Source organism: Muntiacus reevesi, chromosome 4 (assembly GCF_963930625.1).
Source record: "Muntiacus reevesi chromosome 4, mMunRee1.1, whole genome shotgun sequence".
NCBI lineage: Eukaryota > Metazoa > Chordata > Mammalia > Artiodactyla > Cervidae > Muntiacus > Muntiacus reevesi.
In genome coordinates this window covers 39619647-39643500 of record NC_089252.1, presented here as the reverse complement: position 1 = coordinate 39643500, position 23854 = coordinate 39619647, and the positions used below count along the sequence as shown (strand labels likewise).

General features: G+C 38.8%; 1 protein-coding gene across 4 annotated transcripts in view; it reads right to left on the bottom strand.

Moving 5' to 3' along the window:
• Positions 1-3362: 3362 nt before the first annotated feature.
• Positions 3363-23854, bottom strand: part of ANKRD12 (ankyrin repeat domain 12) — a 94484-nt gene continuing 73992 nt past the window's right edge. For 2 of the 4 annotated variants that reach the window (XM_065932571.1, XM_065932570.1), the window contains exons 2-6: positions 16595-21285; positions 11761-11859; positions 9432-9575; positions 7105-7200; positions 3564-6449 (exon numbers count right to left, since the gene is read on the bottom strand). In XM_065932571.1, the coding sequence (XP_065788643.1) occupies positions 6264-6449; positions 7105-7200; positions 9432-9575; positions 11761-11859; positions 16595-21109 (5040 nt within the window). In that variant the 5' untranslated portion in view covers positions 21110-21285 and the 3' untranslated portion in view covers positions 3564-6263. Of the gene's footprint in view, positions 6450-7104; positions 7201-9431; positions 9576-11760; positions 11860-16594; positions 21286-23854 lie in introns of all 4 variants that reach the window. The other 2 variants (XM_065932568.1, XM_065932569.1) reach the window with 2 other exon arrangements.

Sequence of the window (23854 nt, the reverse complement as noted above, 5' to 3'; positions counted from 1 at the left end):
GGACATGGAAGGCACCTAGATGCCCATCAGCAGACGAATGGATAAGGAAGCTGTGGTACATATACACCATGGAATATTACTCAGCCATTAAAAGAATTCATTTGAATCAGTTCTATTTTGTTTCAAGTTCTTAAGATCCTCCTAATTCCCTCTGTGATGTACGGCTGTGAATCCACCAGGCAGGACACCCAAGGGAGCTCTTCCAAGGCTCAGGACCCAGCAAACCTCTGGGGAAGCTGCTGGCCCACCTGCAGGGAGAAAATGCTGTTTTGGCAGAAGATGTTTGTACAGCACTATCAAGGGCTATTCAGAGATTTACAAATCACTCTGGAAAGCTCCTAAGGTCTCTCAAATCATGAGTAAACGCTACTCATGGCTCACTCTTGCCTATCAGATTAGGTCCAAACTCTGTAGCTTCTTTAAAATACTGTTTTCAACTGTTTCCTTTTTTTCTGATTACAGAAAATTTAAAAATTATGGATCCTCATGCTCACCCCTGGCCATTTTAGCCTCTGGAGATGGCACCTCGTTTTATGTATATTCCTTCTTTTTTAAGTCACATGTAGTGAGTGACATGCTTGTGAAAAATGAAATGATGCTAAGAATACTTCACTGCAACATGCTTTTTCCCACCTGGCTTATCTAGAACATCTTTTCATGCTACTAAATGTAGATCTTTTTTTAGAGGTTATACAAATACTCTCCATAAAGCCAAGGTGGTCTATTTGCATGCTTCATTCTTTTCCACTCCTGTATCTTGCACATTTTTCCTTTGACTTTGGACAGGATTTTTTTCTTTGTTGCATAAACCCTATTCACTTTTTTTCTAAGTTTATTTTATTGGAGCATAGTTGATTTACAAAGTTGTGTTTCAGGTGTACAACAAAGTGATTCAGTTATACATATTATTAATATCCACATTTTTCAGACTTCTCTATTATAGGCTATTACAGGATATGGGCTCTACTTTCCTGTGTTCTACAGTAGGTCTCTGTTGTTTATTCATTCTATATATAATAGTTTGTACCTGCTAATCCCAAACTTAGTCCATCCCTCCCGAACCCTCTCCCCCTTGGCAACCACAAGTGTGTTCTCTACGCCCGTGAGTCTGTAGGTAAGTTCTTGTGTCGTATGTTAGACTCCACATATAAATGATATGGTATTTGTCTTTCTCTTACTTAGTATGAGCAGTCTTCATTGTCTGGAAACCTTGCTTCCACTCTGAAACTCATGGGTATGAAGTGAGAGGCGAATAGTTCCAGGGCAGGTAAGAGGGGACCTAAGACTGTATCACAGCTGTGCTCATGTTTTATCCCACGGGGAGACACAGCAATTCTGAGACAAGAGTTCTTTCGAGACTGAGCTGGGGGGCGCTAAACACAACAAAATAATTAAAATAACAGTAAAACCAACCCATGCCAAAAACCCCACAGGAAGGCAGTTGGTTTCCTACTTTTACCTGCTTGCCAGCATCTGCTTGTTCACTCCCTTGGAATTAGTGATGTTTTTGGACTTTTGTCTACTTCTATGTCTGAGATGGAGCACGACCCTATGGTCCTTGTCCCCCATGGCCTCTGCCTGCCTTCTGTCTGTGGAAAAACTAGCCAAAAAATAAGTTAATCAGAGAAATGAGAATATGCAGAAACAAGGAAAACAGTTAAGAGAAACCAAATAGTAATAGTTTAGTCATTAAGCATAGTCAAGGACCTTTGGTTCCTCCTCCAGGGCTACAGATAATATTCTGAGCTATATCCTGTGAGCTGTCTTATAGGTACTGAAACCCCCACCAGGTAGAAGTTAACTGAAACCCCCACCAGGTAGAAGTTAAACTGTATGACGACCTAACCATAACCATGACATAGCTGCCACAATTCCTACAACTGGCCTCAAGGAAATGGGAACAAACTGACCATGGAATTGAAGACTAGCTGTCACTGATGACCAATTTCAAGGTGACTATCAGAGCTGTGCTGTTTCTGCACATAGCCCTCACCCTCAGCCTATACAAGCTCTAGCCCACTGATGGTCAGAGGAAAGAGTGGGCCTTTGGACAGAAGTCTATCCTCCCCTCAAGTTGTCAGCACGCAAAATAAAGCAAGCTTTTGCCTCTTTATTACCTTCTGAGCAGGGAGCAGCTGGGCCCCACTTATGGTTACATGTTGGGAGTACACTTTTAATTAAGATGTTTCTTCATGAAACTTCTACCACCTAACTTACTTCTAAGAGCCAGAGCTTCTTGGTGCTTTCTGGAGGACAAACTGCTCCTTCCACCATATCCAGCTTGTGGTGTCACTTGTTCAGGGAACCAGATGGCTTTAACAGGGCTTCCAACTGAAGTATCTCCGATTAGACTGTACCGTTCAAGATTTTCTGCTCTCTGCCCTTCAACAATGGCTTCAGCTTTTTGCCTTCAAGCCTGTCAAACTTTTCAAGTTCTGAGGTTTTTCTTTCTTCAAGCTCTTTAAAATACAGATGTCACATTCATCCCTTTCATTTTTAAATATCATTCCCATCTCACAAAGCATGTTGCTGTGATTCTCTTTCCCTTTTAGGAAAACAGAATTTTTGTATTCTCCAAATATTCCAGTTGGGATGGTTACACAGTAGTTTAATTAAAGCATTTTGAGATAGTTAAAAATATACTACTATAATTTATTTAGCAAAACTGCTTACATAACAATGTTCGCAATGATACAACACTGTGCCTTAAATCCCTATCACTAAAACCTAAATGCATGGATATTCACACATTCCTTAAATTCTTATGGACATTAATAAAGACCTGACAAAGGATTTGTGTGCAGAATAAAAACTTCCTATAAATCAATCAGTAATAAAAAGACAACACAATGAACACATGAGGACTTTTCACACAATAAAATGTATAAATGGCCACTACACATATTAGTAATGTTCAAACTCCCTAATCATCAGAGAAATGCAAATTGAAAGAACAGGAAGATACCACTACATATCCCTCAAAACTGCTAAAACTGAAGACTGACAAGTCAGTCTTTCCAAATGTACTTTTTCACTGTTTAAATGCTAATGCTTAAACTCTAACCTTTTTAGCCATCTAATTAGGAATTATTTAAATTTTAAGGTTTGAAAAGGATTTTTTAAGAAGTTGTGAAAATGCTTTTTTTCAAAAATACAAGAAGACAAGACTACCTCATGAATTTTAAAAAGTCAATTTCCCCTACATAAAATTTTGGGCTTTTATGTGTCAGAGATAGAATAAAAAATATTAACTTTTTGGATAGCTAAATATATACTTAGCATTGCTCAATTTCTAGAGTAACTGTCTTATTCTTCAGTCTGCTAAAATGAGCTTCATGGGGTCTTTGCTTGAGATTTTTAAAGTTAAGTCTGCAGCATGTCTTAACACGTTAAAATTCATTTTTGAGACCTCACCTCGTTACTGATTAGACAAGGCTAATTTTTGACTTAGAAAAAGGCTGTTTCCCAACAAATGAGTATTTACCATTTTGCCACCTGCTCAAGTAAACACTGGTGTTGGGCTTGGAGTCATGTGGGACTGGAAAGTAAAAAATTAAAAATAAATCACTTATCACACATTTCACTCTTATTTTTTTCTATAAAAATATAACTCTTTATTAAATAACATGCACAAATATCAACTAGTCATTTATTAAACAGATATGATTTAGAACAAGATTTAAAGAAATACAAATCCTTAGGTACAATTTAGTATCTTGTTCATGATATTTGAATAGTTAAAAAAAAAAAAATCACTGATTAAACTAACCATCATTTATTTCTTTCAGAATCCTATATCATTTTAGGCATAGACTTCATTCCAAGTTTTTTCTAGCATTTCAGAGCTTCAGAATATCTTTAATATCAAGAGCCCTTAACTACTTACTTAAGTATAAATTCCTCCGGAGAAGGCATTGACTTTTTTTTTTCCTAAGCTATTCCAATTAGCTTCGAGTCACTTTACAGAGGAAATCTGCAGAAGCAGAATCATGGCAGACAGGCTCCAGCAACTTGAGGTACCGTTGAAGAGGGAGAGAACTGTGGTTAGTACTAAGACGCTGGGGTGACTAAAAAACGCCAGATTTCTGCTTGCTTGGTTTTTCTCTTCTGCAGCTTGTTCTGTTTGGCCAAACAGTGATTTTTTTTTTTTTTTTCCATGTCCCCCATCTCTGGTTGAACCATCAGAACAAAATGCTGTATGAACTTCCCCTTCTCGTGTTTTCTGTGACTTCAATGCTCAGTAATCTGGTTTTTTTACTTTTAGGCAAAAGTATAAACAAAATTTGCATTAATTTTTTCATATTAAAAAGTATTGCTTTTATAAATTAGCTTTTAATGTTCCCAGCCTTAATAAACTTAACTTCAACAAAACCAGTGCTTTAAAATCTACCCTGCCTTTCTTGGCCTCATTTATCCAATAAAAAAGGCCAAAATCTTTCATCTAAATTTCTAAAGACTACTACATCCAATCTTTATAATAAAGTCCTTGCACTGTGTATTTTTCACATGTGCTGCTTTATTGCGCATGCCAAGTACAGTATGAATTAAAATATAAACTGAAGTAAAAATTCAAAACCCCTAAGCTTAATATATACCTTTGCACTCAAAAACTTCAATTTTACATTCTTTCCCATTAGCTGGGACTTCCAACTTGTTAGCTGAATTTAAATCACTTTATTCCTTATATATTCTCTTTACTTCTATTGGAATAAAAAACATCCAGTATTATTTTATAATTCAAGAAGGTATTACGGAAAGTTCTGTAAATTTTATTTCATATACTTATGATCAATTTTACATATAACCTAATTTTCTTTCCAAAAATGTTTAATAAGTTTAGCAGCAGGTTTCAAATCTGAAATATTCCTGAACATTTAATTGACATCATGTTATAGGAGAAACTGGACTTTTTCTATGTATATTGCTAATTATTTTACTAAAAAACAGCATACCAAATCTTACTTTAATTATAAAATTCTGAAAAGTATGTTTTGCTTCTTGATACAAGGAAAAAATACAACATATTAATTTTTCATAAACATTGCAGAGGTCAATAGGAATATGTCCATTGCTTTTACTTATTGTGACTACCAAGGATTTCTTTCTTGAGTATTCAGTTTTTATTTAAAAGTGCAAAGGTTATTAAGCTTAAAACATTATATTTGAGCAATGTAAAAAAGTTTACAATGATTTAACATGACCAATAAAATTTATTAAACATATTTACATATATTCACAGATTCTTTCATACTTGAGTATTAAAATAGACATTTACAATTTCAGAATTTTCATTCAAAGGCATTTTTGGGGGGGAGGGAGGAGAATAGGCTCTATCGTGAGATGAAGAAAGAGCTGTTTCTTTGCATGACTAATTCTAAATAAAATGTCCAACACAGTAAGTCAAAGTCCTACCCTGGGAGACTGGCATGAAACACCTTACACTACCGCCAGGCATCACTGTGGAGAGGGTTAACTTATAGGAAGCATGCAGCTAAGTCACAGTCTCTACAATTCTGTGATGGTAACAAGCTAACGCAGACACGCATGCCTTATTTAAAGGTCCTGCTACCTCAACACACTATCACTACACTCCATACCATACAAACTACAACTTTGGTCCAATAAAACATTAGACAAAACAGTTTTACAATTATCTCTTTGTATATGTTTTGACTACCAATCCCTTTGTATACATTTTGACCATTAATTACAAGATTTACATCTGCACAATATGTATAAAATAAGTTATTAAAAAGGAAGACAATATTAAAACTTTCAAAAAGAAAGCTATACAATTAACTTACAGATAAAATAAACTGAAGAAATTTTGTGCCAAGTTTTCCTTCCACATTAGAAACTATTTGGTAGAAACTGCGCCTTTTAGTTTGTTGATCTATTTTAGCAGACCGTGACAGAACCTGAACACCCGCAGTCACCTTGTACAGAGCGCTAACAGCTTCCAGCGCCATTAGCAGCCCCCTCTGCTCCCTACTCAACTATGACATCTGCCAACAGGCTCCAATGTGAGTCACATTCCACCAATATAAATAGTAGTTTTCAGTTAGAAACTGCTTGGATCTAAGATCCAAAATAATTCTTTTCATTTTTAATAAAATGACAGTGTTTACTACATCACCAACTTTAGTTGAACTTTACTAATAATTGTGAAGGCATAATATCGTATTTTTGTCAAAAGGCAGCATTCCACAGCACAACACTCTTGAGCCTCATTTGTTTAAGATACCACCAGGAAGTAACGGCTGCTATATAGGAGTCAATTCAAAGTCATCGTTAACATCAACCAGGGGAACGTAAAACTCCTGAATTTCATAGATGCTGATAGATTTATAGGTGGCAGGATCAAGTTCCTGGAGTTTGAGCTGCCATTCTAACCTCTGGACGGCATTTAAAGCTGCAGCTTCATGCTGTTGCCTCATTAAAAGACAGGTCTATTTAAGAGAAGAGAAGAATTGATTATTTATTAAAAACTGCTTTGTTTAAAAATTAATCTCATGCATTGTTTCTTTAGGGAGCAAGATGGATTTACTAGGGTATGTGAAGTTTCTGGGTTACGTCCATTTATGGTTTACTCTGTCTATATCGATATCCATATACCAAATCCTTCTGGGCCTGTGATTTCACACTCATCTAACAGACTTCAATTTGAAACTGTTCTTTTGAGCAATAAAATTTCAAGTTATCAGAAGAATTATGAAAATCTAAGGAAGAGTGATTTTTTAAAATAATTGAAAAAAAATAGTAAAATAAAATAATTGAAGCCAAACAATTTTCTTTATAGACTACTGGCAAAATAATATTTCTTGTCTTCCTGTTCTCCCCCTCCTCTTGTACAAAGGATAAACAAGCACGAAGACCCACTTTAGAAACAGCTTTTTCTGTGGCAGCTGCACCTTTGATACTAAATTGAATTCAAAAAATGGCAGGGTGGGGGTTCCTTTTCTTCATTTATCTTCCAAAGTACAACCAGCGTGAGGATTCACAGCTTACCATCTTTCGTTACCTAACCACACCTCTATCACACAGCAACAGTTTCTGTTGATGAAGGGGAAGCATCAGTTAAAGTGAACTTCTAAACATACATACCTTTAATTTGTCGAATTTATCATCCACATCTTGTAACCAAGACATGAACTGTCTTGCATTAAAGCGATCCCTCACAGAAGTTTTACTGTCATCAGACTGAAACAGAGTATTAAAATAGTTGGATATTACAAAATAAAATAACCTACTTTAAAAGAGGCTGATAAAATATTTCCATACTGAGCTGATTAGTTATTAGAATTATTAGGATGTTGGGTTTAGTAATTAAAGAGAACCCTATTGTTCTGTGAGTCAAAAATGTCTCAAAAAGGCATGTCATATGATGTATTACATGCCTGTGACCTTATTAACACATAACTGATCATGAAACTCATTTTAACATGACAGTTGGCTCAGACCTGGTAAAGAATCTGCCTGCAACTCAGGAGACTTGGGTTTGATCCCTGGGTGGGGAAGACCACTGGAGAAGGTAATGTCAACCCATTCCAGTATTCTTGCTTGGGAAGAATGGCCAGAGGAGTCTGGAGTGCTGCAATCCATAGGGTCGCAAAGAGTTGGACACGACTGAGCTACTAACACTGTCACTTACCACATGCTGGGAGTGAACAACGAGGTGGCAGACAGGGCTTTGGGGCGGACATTTCTCCCAGGACCCAGTCCTTTTGTAGGACCTATTCTCTGGAAAGTTTATAAGGAAATCCTACACCGACTCTTAATAATACCAGTTTTGGTATTTCGTTAAGATAGGCAATATTCAAATGTCAGCTTTGTATCCTATTGTGTAATCTCAAACTGATTATATACTCCTTTAATTTTCTATTCTGTAAATGGGGTTAAGAGCATCTCTTTACATCTTGTTTGAGAATTGACTTGTGAAGGCCTCGTTCTAATGCCCGGGCGACAGGCAGCTGCCTCCATGACTGCCCTGCCCAACTTGACCACCAACACCGCCACAGGGGTATCCAGGCCTCACGCAGCCCCACTACCACACTGTCCACATTCTGAGCTGTGACCACTTTTGCCCTGGTCTTCAGCAAAGATGTGTTGACTATTTTAAATTTTATCATTCAATCCTTCTTAATATTACAAGTTTATCTGGAAAATGAAGAGGTCTGATAAGAGAACAGCCTACCCAAGGAAGTGGACTTGTTCCTTAGACCCTCTGCAGCTCTGGACAAGCCTGCTCCTCAGTCGAGACTATCTATCAACTGTAAGGCCAGCCATACAAGGACGGGCAACAGGCCCACAGTCGTTCTCAAGACGATGACTACGTTCTGTTGACTGTGGCATGATCCTTTTTAGCCTCTGATCAGTCTGGGTTTACTAGGAAAATTCACTTTTCAGAAATTCTCTTTATGACCTGTCTGGGACTCCTTTTTTCTTTTTAAAAAGATGAGAAAAATAAAGCCCAGAAAGAACTAAGTAATTTTCTCTATAGTATACCGCATATACTTTCTTTCTCTGTGGTTGGCCTGATTTAATACAGCATTTCCCGGGACTTCCCTGGTGGTACAGTGGATAAGAATCTGCCTGCCAATTCAAGGTACATAGGTTTGATCCCTGGTCCAGGAAGATCCCACAGGCTGCAGAGCAACTTAGCCCTTGAACCACAACTATTGAAGTCCATTTGCTTAGAGCCCATGCTCTTCAACAAGAGAAGCTCCTGCCATGAGAAGCCTGTGCACTGCAACTAAAGAGTAGCCCCCACTCTCCGCACTAGGGAAAGCCTGTACATAGCAATGAAGACCCAGCGCAGCCAAATAAATAACTGACTTTTTTAAAAAACCCAGCATTTCCTAGTCTTTTTTGGTGATAATCCTTCATTGTCTTGTGTTTATACTTTTATATTCTCTTATGACGGGTGAATATCATTCTGGTTTATGAACCACAAAAAAATTCTGACGACTGATGTCTGGTTCTGGATTCCTGAAATTTATATGTGGCAGTTCATGTTTTCAAACTACAGCTACAGTTTCCCATAGTTCTTTTAATTTATCCCAACAACACCCAAGATCCAAATAAAGCCTGGCCCTCTTTCAGCACTGACTCAACCCAGGTTCTACCTGCCAATTTTTTTTAGCTTTCAGCTTTAAGCTTCCCAGTTGCTCAAAGGTCAGGGTCGGGGTATAAAATCCATGACAGACACAACTCACAAGATCTATAAAATGATCCTATCTTAAACATACATGTATCTGTTCTGTAATTGTCTTGATTTAATGACGTTCAGAGGGCCAGGTGATCTGGAAGTGCTTCCCTCATTTTCGCCTTTGTTGTGCTTTACTGACTGCTGAGCTCAAGTTTGTCTTGAAGATAGCAACTACCAGAGGCGCTGCTGTCCTGGGGGCACTGAGGCAGCAGGGAGACCTTACCTGGGCTTCCAGGGGCACGCTGTACACTTCCGCGTCCAGGAGAACCGTGCATGCACTGAACGGCAGTGTCTGATTTGCCAGTGTCCTTGCAGCTCTGTAATGAACCCGAAGAACCTCCTGTTCATTGGATACAATGAGTTTTTCCTAGTTGAACAAAGAATTAAAAAAAAACAAAAAACCTCTTCAACCACTTGTTTTAAAAAAAAAAATCAACTTAAAATGTTAAAAGAACTTGAATCTCAGAGCAGTTTCTCCTTCATAGTAAGGCTGATAAATTTGAGAACTCTTGAGAATTTTAAAAGTAAAGTTTCTTTCCAGAATTGGCAGTCTCTTTTTAAAAATGATCTTTTGAAAGTGTACAATGATGGCTTTCATTAATGATATATAGTCATCTACTGGTATCTGTGGGGGATGGGTTCCAGGACCCTTGTGGATACCAAAATTCATGGATGTGCAAGTCCCTTATATAAAATGGCATCATATTTGCATATAACCTACACACATACTCCCATATACTTAAAATCATCTCTAGATTACTTACAATACCTAAGACAATGTAAATGCTAGGTAAATTTGCCAGTATGTGGCAAAATCAAGTTTTGCTTTTTAACACTTTCTGGAATTTTTTTCTTGAGTATTTTGATCCACAGTTGGTTGACTCCATGAATATGGAACCTGTGGATATGGCAGGCTGACTGTATTTACCAAGATGTTCAATTGTCACCACTTAACTCCAGGATATTTTTGTCACCCCAGGAAGAAATACCTGGGCCCACCAGCGGTCACTCTGCATTCCCCTTCTGCCCCTGGCAATCTTAACTCTACTTCTGGTCTCTGAGTTTACTTGTTATGAACAGTTCATACAGGTGGAATCAAACTGTGTGGTCTTTTGTGACTGGCTTCTTTCATGTCACATGTTTTCCAGGTTCATCTGTGTTGTAGCACACATCACTTCCATTCATTTTTACATTTTATTTATCTATTCATCAGTTGATGGCTCCTTTGGGACATAGTGAATAAGGGTGCTATGAACATTCATGCTCAATTTTTGTCTGAATGTGTATTTTTATTTCTCTTGGGTAAATAACTACGAGTGGGATTGCTGGGTCATATGGTAGGTTTATGTTTAATTTGTTGACAAATTGCCAAAACATATTCAACAGCAAACTCCAGGAGTTGGTGATGGACAGGGAGGTCTGGGGTGCTGCAGTCCACGGGGTCACAAAGAGTTGGACACAACTGAGTGACTGAACTGATTCAACAGCAGTTGTGTCATTTTATGTTCTTGCCAGCAAGGTAGAAGATTCCAGTTTTTCAAACTCTTGCCAACATTTGTTATTATCTGTCTTTTTATTATATGCATTCTAAATATTCTGAAGTGGTACCCCATCATGGTGGCATGGTGGAGGCTTCTCTTCTGTAACAGCAAGGCATTTGTAACATGGCTACATGCATAGATGAAATATACCACAAGCTTGTGGCTGAAATAGCTACTGATGTGGGTTATATGACCTAACTCCTTTCTGCTAACAAACTGTTCACTGATGTGGGTCATGCACAGTGTTGTAAGTTGTTTGAGTGCGTCTTTATTTGCTTTTCTCTTTGTAATACTATAACTTTATTTCATTCATTTACAAACATTATTCTGAGCAAAGGTTTTATATAGGAATCCATGGCACAAAAAAGGTTAAGAACCTCTACCATAGGGAATCAATCATGAATGAAGAAATTACATACAATGTTTTGCTTGTATAAGAATCTATGTGTATGTCTGTAAAGAAGGGTCATAGCTTATATCACATTTTCAGAAAGTCCCTGACTGTCCAAGAAGAGATATAGAAGGTAATTTTTTATTTTTATCATTCCAAGTTACTTTGACAATTTCTATAAATAATTAGATAGGTTTGTTCTCTTGTCATTTCATGACAAAACTAACCACCAGAAACTGGAATACTAAAGCAGACCTAAAGGGACCAAGGTGATTCTGCACCATGGCAGCTGGTACCAAGCAACAATCTCAGAACCTGGAAACCTATATGTCTATACAGGAATTCACTGCTACCAGCCTGCAGATCTGGCAAATGACACTGAGAAATTTTAAGAGGTTTCTGTATATCAAATAAATCCTGAACATAAATTGTAACATAGGAACGGCTATCCAAAAACAGGCTTAAAAATTCTCCATCTTATTGCAGAAGAACAAGGATAAAATCAAGCCATTTCCCAAAATGGTTCTAAATAAGGAAGATTCACTAATAAAAAACTGTAGGCCATCACAATCTACTGTTAAAAGTTATTTTTTGCATAAGTGAATTTAAACATTTCTTACCCTTTCAATACTGTGCTGCAAACGTAGTTTCATCCTGACAACTTCCTGTTGTCGAAAAAGCTCTTTAAGTGGATCTGACAGTGAAGGTGGGGGTGTAATCTAATTAAAAAAATAAAGAGTTGAAAATATTAGATTTCATTTACAATAATCAGCTAATCCTATAAAATTAAACCTTTTTAGTGCAGAACATAATGCAAACATAAATTCTTACGTTCTTTGAATTAAATAATACAGTAAGTAACAATTTCACAACTGGTTGTTACTTTTCAACTCTTTGAAAGAAAGCAAAACATTTCAGAAAACGTACACATTTTACTTTTGAGGCCACAGCAAATCCCAAAGAGCAAATCAGGATGGAGAGTGTTGTTTATCGCAGAGACACGTTTTAGAGTGTCCGTATATGACAGTTCACAGACAGAGAAGGAGTAACAAACACACAAAAACACTGAACAAACAGTCCAAAAGATGACGGCAGTCTGAGTGTACAGTAAGTAAAGTCTCTCTGCAGACATGATAAAATCCAAACACAAAACTGCAGAGGTCTTGTATTTAGTGAGTTAACTTTTATCAAAATAGATGAAACTGTCTTCTAACAGAGTTGTGGTTTTCAAACTTCATTACAAATGTGATACCTCACTTTGTCTATCCATTCTCCAAAGAGCTTACAGTTAGTTCACCTCTAATTTGATTATCATGAACTGTGCTTTTTGATAGATGCTGGAGCTTAAGAAAGCTGACTCACTCTCAAGCGTTAATACAGAGAGACACCCAAGTATGGCAGTAACTGTCTGTGACCCCTGCATATTCTCCCTCTGCCCCCAGCTTTTAATAACTGTCAACATACTAGAGTGAAGAAACAAAGTTTTCTCAGAACATCCTGGCACAAAGCAGTAACTTTGGGGGGACTCTTCTGGCAGGGGCACAAGGAGATACTGACGTGCGGCTGCAGGGACAGTGTAGCACTATACCTGAAACGCTTGCCAAAGATGCAGAACTGGACCTAATCAAGACTCTATTTATAAACAGTAGACAGTTTAACACCACTAGGATTCAATCAGTTGAGTCAATGCAGAATATTCTATAAAACAACTTATTGGGGCTGATCATTTTTCAGGTCTCTAATTATACATTTGATTTGTGTCTTAAAACTTCTTTAAATTTAGTAAGAGGCAAGAGTACAGTTTGGTGCTATTATTTCAGTTTTGAAAAATCACACAGGCATCCTTCAAGTGGCACAGGGAAAACACCTCCTCCTTTAAGACTGGAGTGTCAGAGAAGGTTTCTCTAAGAGGGTCATGCCCGAGTTCCACCTTAAAGCAAGAGCCAGAGTAAAGAGTTCAGAGAAGTAAGTTGTGGGGGAAAAGAAAGAGAAAGCAGGGAAGGAGCTAATTCGCACAGGAGAGAACAGTACGATCACCTGCTGAGACAAGCAGTCTGGTGTTAGGAGGCACCTGCAGGCAGGCCTGAGCTCTGGAGCATCGAGTGTGACAGCAGAGAGGGCAGGATGGAGAGAGCAGCAGGGCCCAGCGCTACAGGCTGTAGTCTACCCTGCACACAGTGCTTCTCCAGGCATGACTCACAGAACACTGGGGCCACAAACGTGGTTTACAGGAAATGGCCCCGGACAAGTGAGGTTGGGAAGTATACACACACACACACACACACACACACACACACACACACACAAATATACTTATTTACATATCTCATAATTAACAAATTAAATTTTAATAGTTTTAGAAATCCTACAGTGAAGAAATCTATTTTTTGATTAATGATGTTTCCCAAACTTATTTGGTCATGAAAAACACCTCTCTTTCCCCACTGAAGAAGGTATTTAATTAACATGCTGTGGAACACATATTATGTGTAACACATTGGGGTAAATTTTGTATGTAATAGGGAACCAGGGAAAGGTCTTAACAGCTCATAGCTGTACTGGAGAACAGCTATTAGGAGGGCGTGACTGTAAGCAAGGAATGAAGGAAGCAGGTCACTGCTGCACTGGTGTAAGAGGGGGAGGCAGTGAAAGGGATGTGGTCTAAAATGTGGGTGACTGACTGAGGATAAAAAAGAGGGAGCAGCTGAGGACTCGCAGGTCCTTCAGCACTAGGACTGGATGGCTGCTAACAGAGACCACAAGAGGGGACCCAAGGAGAGAGAAGCAGGTTGGGGCAAGTTCAGTGCTGAAATGTTGAGCAGACCAGCTAGTATAAAAGAAGCCAAGGAGAGAGGTTTGTGCAGAATATATAAATCTGGGAATTCTCAAAATACATCCATCTGTAGAGAAGGAGTATGTGGAGACTTTTTTTTTGGAGACTTTTTGAGGACACTTTCCCTCTGCTTTTTCCTCATCTTGTCCCATGTTGTGGGACATTCAGAAGACGTCCAGAAGCACGTAGAACACAGTTACGGAAGTCAGTAGTGTATTCAGGGTTGAAGACAGAGGCAGGCAACATTCTCCATGAGACCTGCAGTGTCCCAGCCCTTCATAAGATTACAGCTCAAAGGGAGAAGCAGGCCTGTAAACAGTTAACTGTAACATCCTGGGGAGGTTTAAGGAAGACACAAGCAATTCTATTCCGACAAGATCCTGTCCAGTGACATCACAGCTCACATGATGATAGGAGAGAAAAATGGCCCTGGTGAAGACAGCATTCCACATAGAGGGAAAAGCACTGCCAAAGGACCCAGGCAACAAGCAGAGACTCCACAGAAGAGGGGGGCTCAGTGTGGCTGAAAGGCTGGGTGACTTGGACGAGTGGTGAGATGAAGCAGGGGTGGGGAGATGGCTCAGGCTGCTGTGCTCAGATGTAGGTTTTTAGGTGTGGCCAATGGGGAGCCAGCTAATCACAGCTGAGATACTTCAACAGGGAAACAGCTTTTTATTGTTTTTAAAGGGACATAAATTTAACAACAAACAGAAAGTGCCAAAAGAAACTAGGAGAAAAAAGAAGTGGAAAAATTGCTGCAATGCTGAAGTGAGAGATACTGACAAGGGCCCTGGAACAAGCAGCAGAGAACGTCGATTCTGGAATGAGTCCTCAGATCTAAGGGATAGAACCTGGTAAACTGATGGGTTTCTACTATGGTGTCATCACCAATAAATAACGTGTTTGTCAGGGATTGGGTGGAGGGTCCTGTTCCAAGGTCTGAGGTCGGAGTGGGTGCCATTAGACCTGCTTTCTGGAAACAGAGTTGGTGGCCAAGGCACCGCAGCAGCTCAAATTAACCTTCTACACCCAGGGCAGGGTCCCTGCCAGAGGCTCCCACAGGTGCATGCAGTCACTGCACTCACCTCAGGGCACCTGCCTGCTCTCCTCAATTCCACTTCCCTCACACACACAGGCACAGCCACAGCTCCTGACAACTCCCACCTACAACCCTCCTGGAAAAGCCTCAGGGTCAGGATACTGGGGAACCAAGCCTGGGACATGTGCCTGAGGTCATTTAACTGACTGTGCCCAGGAGGCACCTGCCATCTGATTCTAGAGATGATGTGGCTCAACAGGATGTTTTGGGACTAACTGCACATCGAAGGCTGCTGAAATCACAGAAAGAGACAGGACCTTGCTGACTGAAGAATTAACTCCTGGAGAACTCTGATGTTTAAAGGGTTGGTATAAGAGCCATAAGAAGACAGAAAAAGATAAGTGAGGCAAGAGAACCAGAAGAGCACACCATCATGAAAAACCAGGGAGGGGAGGAGTTTATGAAGAACCAGATGGTCATGGAGTTGAATGTGACAGAGAGCAAGTAGAAAGAAAAAAGGAGAGGTCAAACAGTGAGTCAGTTTGGAGCTCATAGGGGATCTCTGCCAGTGCACACACAGTGACTGGATGAACAGGAAGTGACACAGAGGGGATGTTGGGCACAGACCACTCTCCAAGGTGCGGTTTGAGATCGCTCACTAGGCATGACCAAGTGCCACAAGCAAGGGTAACTTTTTTCTCCCCAGGATGAAGGAGACCTAAATATGTTCAGTGGATGGGTAATGGCCAGTGAAAAGAGAAACTAAAAATACAGTAGTAAGAAGTGTTCTCATAGAGGAAGGTTCCAAAGAAGGCTGGAGGGAATGGAATCAAAAGGACAAGGAAAGGAGTTACCCTTCAGAGAAATAAAAGCATTAACTCCTTAGGGTTGAAAGCAGCAGCGGGTAAGAAACAAAATACCAAGGAGCAGTGCTGTTCAGTAAGGCAGCACAGACCACACATGACTCCTGAGCACTGACTGATGCGTGGCTGGTCTGAACTGAGACGTACTGCAAGCCAGCCTGGTTTCAAATACTCAGCATCAAAAAAAATACCTATGTAAACTATCTCTAAAGCTTTTCTATACTGATTATATTTTCACATAGAATTGTGGACATATTGAGTGAAATATTAATTTCACCCATCTCCTTTTACTCTTTAAAATGTCAAAAGTCAAATCACTCAGTCAACTCTGGCTCTTTGCAAACCCATGGACTATACAGTCCATGGAATTCTCCAGGCCAGAATACTGGAGTGGATAGCCTTTCCCTCCTCCAGGGGATCTTCCCAACCCAGGGATTGAACCCTGGTCTCCCGCAATTCAGGTGGATTCTTTACCAGCTTGAGCCACCAGGGAAGCCCAAGAATACTGGCGTGGGTAGCCTATCCCTTCTCCAGCGGATCTTCCCAACCCAGGAATCAAACTGGGATCTCTTGCATTGCAGGTGGATTCTTTACCAACTGAGCTATCAGGGAAGCCCCCATTAAAATGTGGTTACTAGAAAACTGAAGACTACACCATGTGACCTCCATCACATTCCTACCAATGGGGCTGCAAGTGTATGTCAAGTGAGGCTACTTACTGTGGGTATGCAGATCTTGCTTAAGGGGTTTCCATCCAGGAGATACGACCCATTAAACGTCACATATTCATCATAATACTGAGGTGCCTGAGGGATCACACTACATAACAACTTGCGCTTTTCTTCAATCTTTTTTCTTATGTGTAAGTATTCAAAATAGGGATTTGCGCGCTCTGAGCTGTATGGCTGGATCTCATCGAGCTTCAGTGAGTCCACAATGGCGGCCAGGGACTGCTGGGTTTTCTCTTTTGCTTGCAGCAAAGAGGGACTCACTTGCACGGGCTGAGGTACCCGAGAGACTTTCCTTTTCCGAGGGTGGTGAATCTGAGGGTCGTCCTCCTCAGTTAATCTTATTCTTCCTCGAGGGGATGCAGATTCACTGTCTTTGTCTGGTAACAGTGCACAGCTGGCCAGAAGCTGCTTGCTTTGACTGGCTCCTGTGTTTCCTTTGTTTCTGGTCATCCTTTGAGGGATCTGGTTTTCAGGTTTATCATCTTCAGCACTTTCCTCTAGTTCTACTTTAACTAAGTGTCCGTATTTATGCATTTCTGGTGGAGCTGACGGCTGTGGATGGTTCTCTAGACTCGATAAAGTACTTTGTTGTGACTCCTCATCCTCGATGGAAAGCAAACACTTCTCACTTTCAGGACAATGTTTTGGATTATCTGGTTCACTCAGGTTTCCTTTTGGCACCCCTGCATTCATTTCACATAAATCAGAATCACACTTATCGTTCAAATGAGTCAAAACCAAACTCTCCAGTTTGTTTTCTTTTTCATGTGAAGTATCCTGAATATCAGAAGTGCTTTTTTCAGCCTCATGGCCACTGGAAGACTTAAACATTAGCTTGCTAAATGTGTAATGAGGATTTGGCTGGGAAGACGCGTCACTTCCATTAAAGTCCTTTTCTGATGGCAATACTGGCAAAGTACTAGCTTTCTCAAAATTTGGTGCTGCTTCTTCAACAATGCTTTCAGAGTACACTGGGACAAAGGCATCTGTCTTCTGAACGTCCGTTAGGACAAAAGTATTTTCCGTATCTTTTGTAGGTTCAGTATCAGTATCCAAAACAGAAGTGATCATTTGAATTGCATTTTTCTGCTGCAGAATACCTGGTTCTTGAGCGGTGACATAGGACAAAGAAGTATGTCTGGAAATAGATTCACCATCTGAAAGTGACTGGCTGTGAGAAGAGCAAGGTTGCTGTGAAGGGAGAAAGGATGCTGGATTCTGAGCACAAGTGTTTCCTGGCAATTCAGTCTGGTGCACAGACACAAAATCCATATTCTGTTCTCTCAATACTTTGTTTTCAGGATTACAAAAACCCTGAACAGAAGAATCTTGATCAGGTGCAGCAGAATTTGGGCAGCTAAAGTCTCCAGTGTTTAACGACTCCATCTCCCATGACTTACTTTGGATCACACCAACCTGATTAGACGGCTCTAAGTGCACAGGACTGCCCATCAGCGTGCCCATGGGAGCAGTGCCCTTGATGACATTTGTATCAGTAGAATTATATTTGCTGTTTACAGATCTAGTTGGAGAGGCTGCAAAACTGGAATGTACATTAATGCTCAAAAGTTCTCTTTCAGGCACATTGGAGGATACCTCAGATTTGGGAGAAGGACAAATCTCTCTTGGCACAGCTGAGCCATCTTGACTGCTCTCTTCTGATATTGTTTGAAATTGCTTTGTATGCTCACAAATGACAGAGGGCATGCTACATCTTCGGGCTTCTGCAGCTGATCGCCCTTCATTTGTAACTAGTTTAGCATCTTCGATAGAAGATGCCCGGAGATGGGAAGTCAGAAGCCTGCTAGCATACGATGCTTTAATCCGCTCTGATAGGTCAGTCAGGCTATCCAGCTCCCTGTCATGAAGGGCAGGAGATTTGGCAACTGGCAAAAATGGTGACTGGGAAAAGGACATTTGGGAATCCGAACCCTCTAACATAAAGTCTGAGTCATACTCAACTGGAGGCCTTGGGGTTGTCATTGTAGTAAGGCAGGAATCTTCTGAGCTAGCCACTGAAATCATGGAGACAGACCTGGAGCTGAGACCTGGCTTTTCACTTTCTGATCTAGGAGACCTGTTCAAGCTATTATCTGAAACAAAGGATGATTTGCCTAAACTCGTCGTATTTTTGGTGTCCACAGATTGGGATCTGTTACTTACAGCATCTTTACAGTGTTTCTCCTTAGTGTAAGTATCAGTCAACTCAGAACTCTTTGACCTAGTAAGTTCTTTATTTTTGGACTCAGCTAGTGCATGCTTTGTTTTTTCTTTATCTTTTACTTTAAGTTCTAAACAATTGCGATTTCTCAACCGTTCCTTTTCTTTTTGTTTAATCTTTTCCTTGTGTTTTCTGTGCCACTGCTCTATTTCCAGGTCTTTAAGGCTTAGCATCCGTTCAAAGCTGGTCTGCATTAAGTCATCATTCACGAGCCTCTTTTCTTTGGGCCGAGTATCTTTTGATGCTGGTGATGACTTAGGTTTAGGCTTATCTCCTTCGGATTTTAGTTTGAGTGAACTACTCAGTTGAATTTTATCCTTATGTTTGTCTCGTTCTTTATATCTATCTATATCTTTATCTTTTTTATCTTTTTCTTTTCCATCAGGAGTTCTCAAAGGTTCATCTTTTGTTTTTTCTTTGAGAGAGAAAGTTTTTTCATGTTGTGCTTTACTACTGTCTGTTATACTTGACTTTCTCTCTTCCTGGAAGTGTTTGGAACTACTTATATTTACACTGTCTCTAGATTTGTCCTTTTTATCTACCTCCCTATCTTTTTCTTTATTTTTGCTTTTTTCTGATTTAGTATAGTCACTATTATCTGATGGCTTATTTTTTTTTTCCATCAAGTGCTTCTCTTTGCTGTCTGTTGGATGTCTCTCTTTCTCAAGTTTTTCTTTGTCATGTTTCCTATCCATCTTTTCTCTACTTTTATCTCGGTCATCGTTTTTTTTAACGGTAGTAATGTTTTTTAGCTTCTCACCTTCTCTATGGCATTTTTCTGTGTGGTGTGAATATAGCTTGTCCTTTTCTTTTATTCTGTCGACACATTCACTAGGATCTAATCTGTCTTTCTCTGACTTATGCTCATGTTTTATCTTCTTCTCTTTTTCAGAATTTTTTCTGTCAGCCCTCTCAATGTCCTTATCTTTGGTCTGAAATCGTTTCTCAGATTTTTCCTTACTTTCTTTCATATGCTTTTCAATTTCTATTTCCTTTTCCACTGAATGTAACCCTATAGTCTCTTCAGTGGCACTTACACCCAAAGAGCTGAATTCTGTTTCTTTATCTGTAAGTACATTCTCTCTCTCATCTTTTAAATCTTTTATTTTTTCCTCCCTAAAAGATTTCTCACTTTCCTTTTTAATCTTTTCCCGTTCTTCTTTAAAGTTTCTCTCTTTGGAAATATGCTTTTCCTTGGTTGATTTATCATCTTTAATGTTTTTCTCCAACTTTGACTTTTTTTCTAACGTTAGGGACTCATGTTCCATACTTAAAAATAGATCTTCGGTTTCATCACTTTTAAAAAAATTCTCTTTCCAAAACTCTCTATCAAATTCCACACTCCGTTGCAGCTCTTTAGTACCATCCCTACTTTTGTATTTTTCCTTTTCACCTTCAATTTCTTTTTTATGCTTTTCTTTTTCCCTTTCTTTATGTTTTAACTTATGTTTTTTTAATGTTTTACCCTCTTTATCCATTTTTTTCAGTGTGCAATCTGAATTTTCAAATGTTGGACTGTGATCATCATCTTTTATTTTGGCATTTGACTTTTCACCAAATTCTAAGTGGAAATCTTTATGATGTTTGTTTTTTTCCTTATGCTTACAAGATTTTACACTTGAACTTTCTGGCAAGAATTCAGATTCTATATTATCATACCGAACAAGATCAGGCTGTAATGACATTTCAGAACTGCCTGGTGATAAACAGGTTTTAGAATGTTCTTGTTTTAGTGGTGTTGATTGCTTTTCACTGAGTCCACAAGAATGTTTGGGAGATTTACCACTGGAAATATGAAATAAATGTAATGAAGTATCATCTTTCGGGCTAAAAGATTTCCTAAAATTCCCCTCGTCTCTGGTCTTATCTGAACAATCTAGTGTAGTATTAACTGTCAAGTTTGTTACTCTGGTATTTTCTTTCCCCTCTTTTTCTTGCTTCAGCTCTTGGTTCTCTTTATTTTTGTTCTGGTTCTTTAATTTTCTTTTAACTTTGCCTTTCTGTTTGTGTTCATTTGAAACTCCATATTCCTTTTTGGTTTGAATATCAGAATTTGATGTTTCAGGGACAGAACATGGAGCAGAACACTTTTTGTTCTGAAGAATTTCTTCATCTGAACTTTCAGAACTTGAATATAAAACCCTAGATGGCTTTTGTTTTTTACTTTTAAATGATTTAGGATAGAAAGTTTTTTCCTGTTTTGCAAATAAACTATTCTTTTCTACTTCAGATTCATTCTCTTTTCGCAGTTCTTTCCTAAGAATATGCCTGTCATCAATCATTTTATTTATTTCCTCTTCATCATCATCTTTGAACTCATACTCATCAAGGGCAGATGGAAGAGGTGCTTTACTGGGAACTATCTGTTTACTTTCACAGATGAGAGAGTCTTTCTCTGTCTCAGAGTCAATATTTTCATCAACGCTGGAAGGATTTACTGACTGAGCCTCTTCAGAATCTAGAATATGAAAAAGAAAATCTCCTGTTAGTCAAGAGACGACTGTCAGGAAGATAAGACTGAGAGAAAAACATAGTATATACAGCAAATACTTCAATTCTGAAAAAACTTCATATTAATATGTAAATAATACAATGAAAAAATATGTAAGAGCTCTGCTACAGTTTTCTGGAAAAGCTTCAGAGGCTGCTTCAGAATGAGACCTCTTGACACCTGTAAAAGCACACAATACACTGGATATAATATATATATATATATATAAACTAATATTAAAATGTATGAACAATATAATTAAGAGGTTCAAAACTCCAAAGGGCTGGATTCAGGGAAACATTGGCTACTAATGTAAAAAATAAAAAAATCATTTTGTGGCCACATTATGTGGCATGTGGTATCTTAATTCCGCAACCAGGGATCAAACTAGTGCCCTGAGATGGAAGGATGGAGACTTAATCACTGGGCCACCAGGGAAGTCGTCTGTAAAATTTTATATATATGTACATTTTCTTTTTTCCTGGAGAGAGAATATTTAAGTAAAATTCTTTGATGCAGAAAAGATTAACAATCACTAACTTAAAAACTTTAATTAAATAAAAATTAGATTATTTTATATGCTTCAGAATTTTTACTAGTAAAAGCATAAATGATCAAATGATTCCCATAAGGACAGAACTTGAATAAAGGTGAACAGTTGTAACTATACAAGAAACATGATTGTCAGCTTTACCACCTGTAAAAAAAGAAGAAAAAAAAAAAGAAATATATCCCCCAATTACAACATCAAGATTGTAACAGATAGACTGATATATAATTTGAAAAAAGCTACTTTATCCTTTAGCTCTTTTATAGATTTTTTTCCTTCCTAGTTGGGCATCTTTTCTTAGCTGAAATGTATGTTGCATGCATGGAGCCTCCAACTGCAAAGAAAACCCAGGCCTGTAAAATTAAAAGAAAACTGAAGACTCTGACCAAAAGAGAACATCAAACTTCACTTTTTTGGCTAAAAATATAACAATATAAAGGTAATCAATTTATTTGAATACATCAAGTTTCCCCTAAAAGTGATCTAGCTCTCAAATATTCTTAACATGGAAACTCAAATTGCAGAAGCATTTTAGAGTGTAAAGTTCTGAGCACTGGACAAGAGCTCTGGAGAGATGTAGAGAAGATGTATTAATATTCTAATGCTATTAGCTGCCAAATGAGTGACAGTTTTATTGACATGTGGAATTTAAAAAAAGAACATTTTTAGAATGACAATTGCTTATGAAGGTAACTCCATTCCCAGTTCTTAATACTGCAATATAGAGCATCAAACTGTAGAACTTTATGGTGCAAAAAAGGGAACAGCTGTTTTGGGAGTAGTATTTGTTCTGCTCCTCGACTAAATAAATACAAGAATATGTACTTATATGACAGGTGTTATTTTCCTTGTTGGCACCTTATTTACAATTTGTTCTTAAGGACTTTTCTCCCCTTGCAGTTTTTAAGGAGTGGATGTTTTATGGTTTGTATATAACTATTCTATTCTTTCTCATTAGGTAAGTTTAACTGGAAACTGGGAATGATTTTTTCCCTTGTATATTCCTTAACACCTCAAGTAGACACTAGAATCAATCTTAAGTAAACATTTAGTATGCTTCTCTAGGCACAGAGTGCTCAGCGGGAGGTGTGATGTGATGAAAAGAACACAACTCTGCAGAGTAACAGTGACTCAGCCTGATGATGGCTCAGATGGCTGTTGGCACCTCGTCTAAAGGGTGCAGGTACCCTTCTCCAGTCAGTACGTGGGAAAGGGGAGCAGGATTCCGACAGCAACAGCACTGAAAGGGGTGGGAATGATATTAGGAACTTCAGGCAGATTTCAGGGTGTGAAAACAACTAATGTAACAAAAGGCAGCGCACACACAGCATGTCCCATTTCATATACAGCTTTTTTTCATTCAATAGTTGCAGACATTTTCTTTTAAAATTGCATTTTCTTTATTACTGTTTTTAAGGGCTGCATGCTACATGGAGTTAATATATAATCACGATATACCGTGATGACAGTGTGGAGTTACCCCGGGAGGAGGATGGCAGCCTGGCTCTGGCCACTGAGTTACACCTGCCCACCAGGCTCATTCCTCTGCGTGTGGGCTCTCAGTACTGCCAATCAGGACCCTGCATGTTCTCCTAAAGCTGGCAAGTCTGGGACCCCAGTGATGACTCTACATATGTGATGCCATTCCACTGGCAGACCAGGTTCAAATCCCTTTTTTTCCCCAAGGAGTCCTAAACCTTTCTGATTTACTTTACCCAGGACTATGGATAAAGTTGGTCTTGGAATTCTGGTGCAGTAGTAAAAACAAACATGTTTGCTCCACCTCTCTTAGGATAGGGAGAAATTCACCTAAGAATTCAAATCCGCAAGCCCCTGTATTGAAAATGGCCATGGTCATCGTGATGTGACACAGTTTTCAATTTGGTTTCAACTTTTTTTGTCTTTACTATCTATTTAGTTACTAGATTTGAATTTGTATTTAAAAGTTTACTGAACTATTTCTGATAAAAAAGCTCCTTTAAAAAA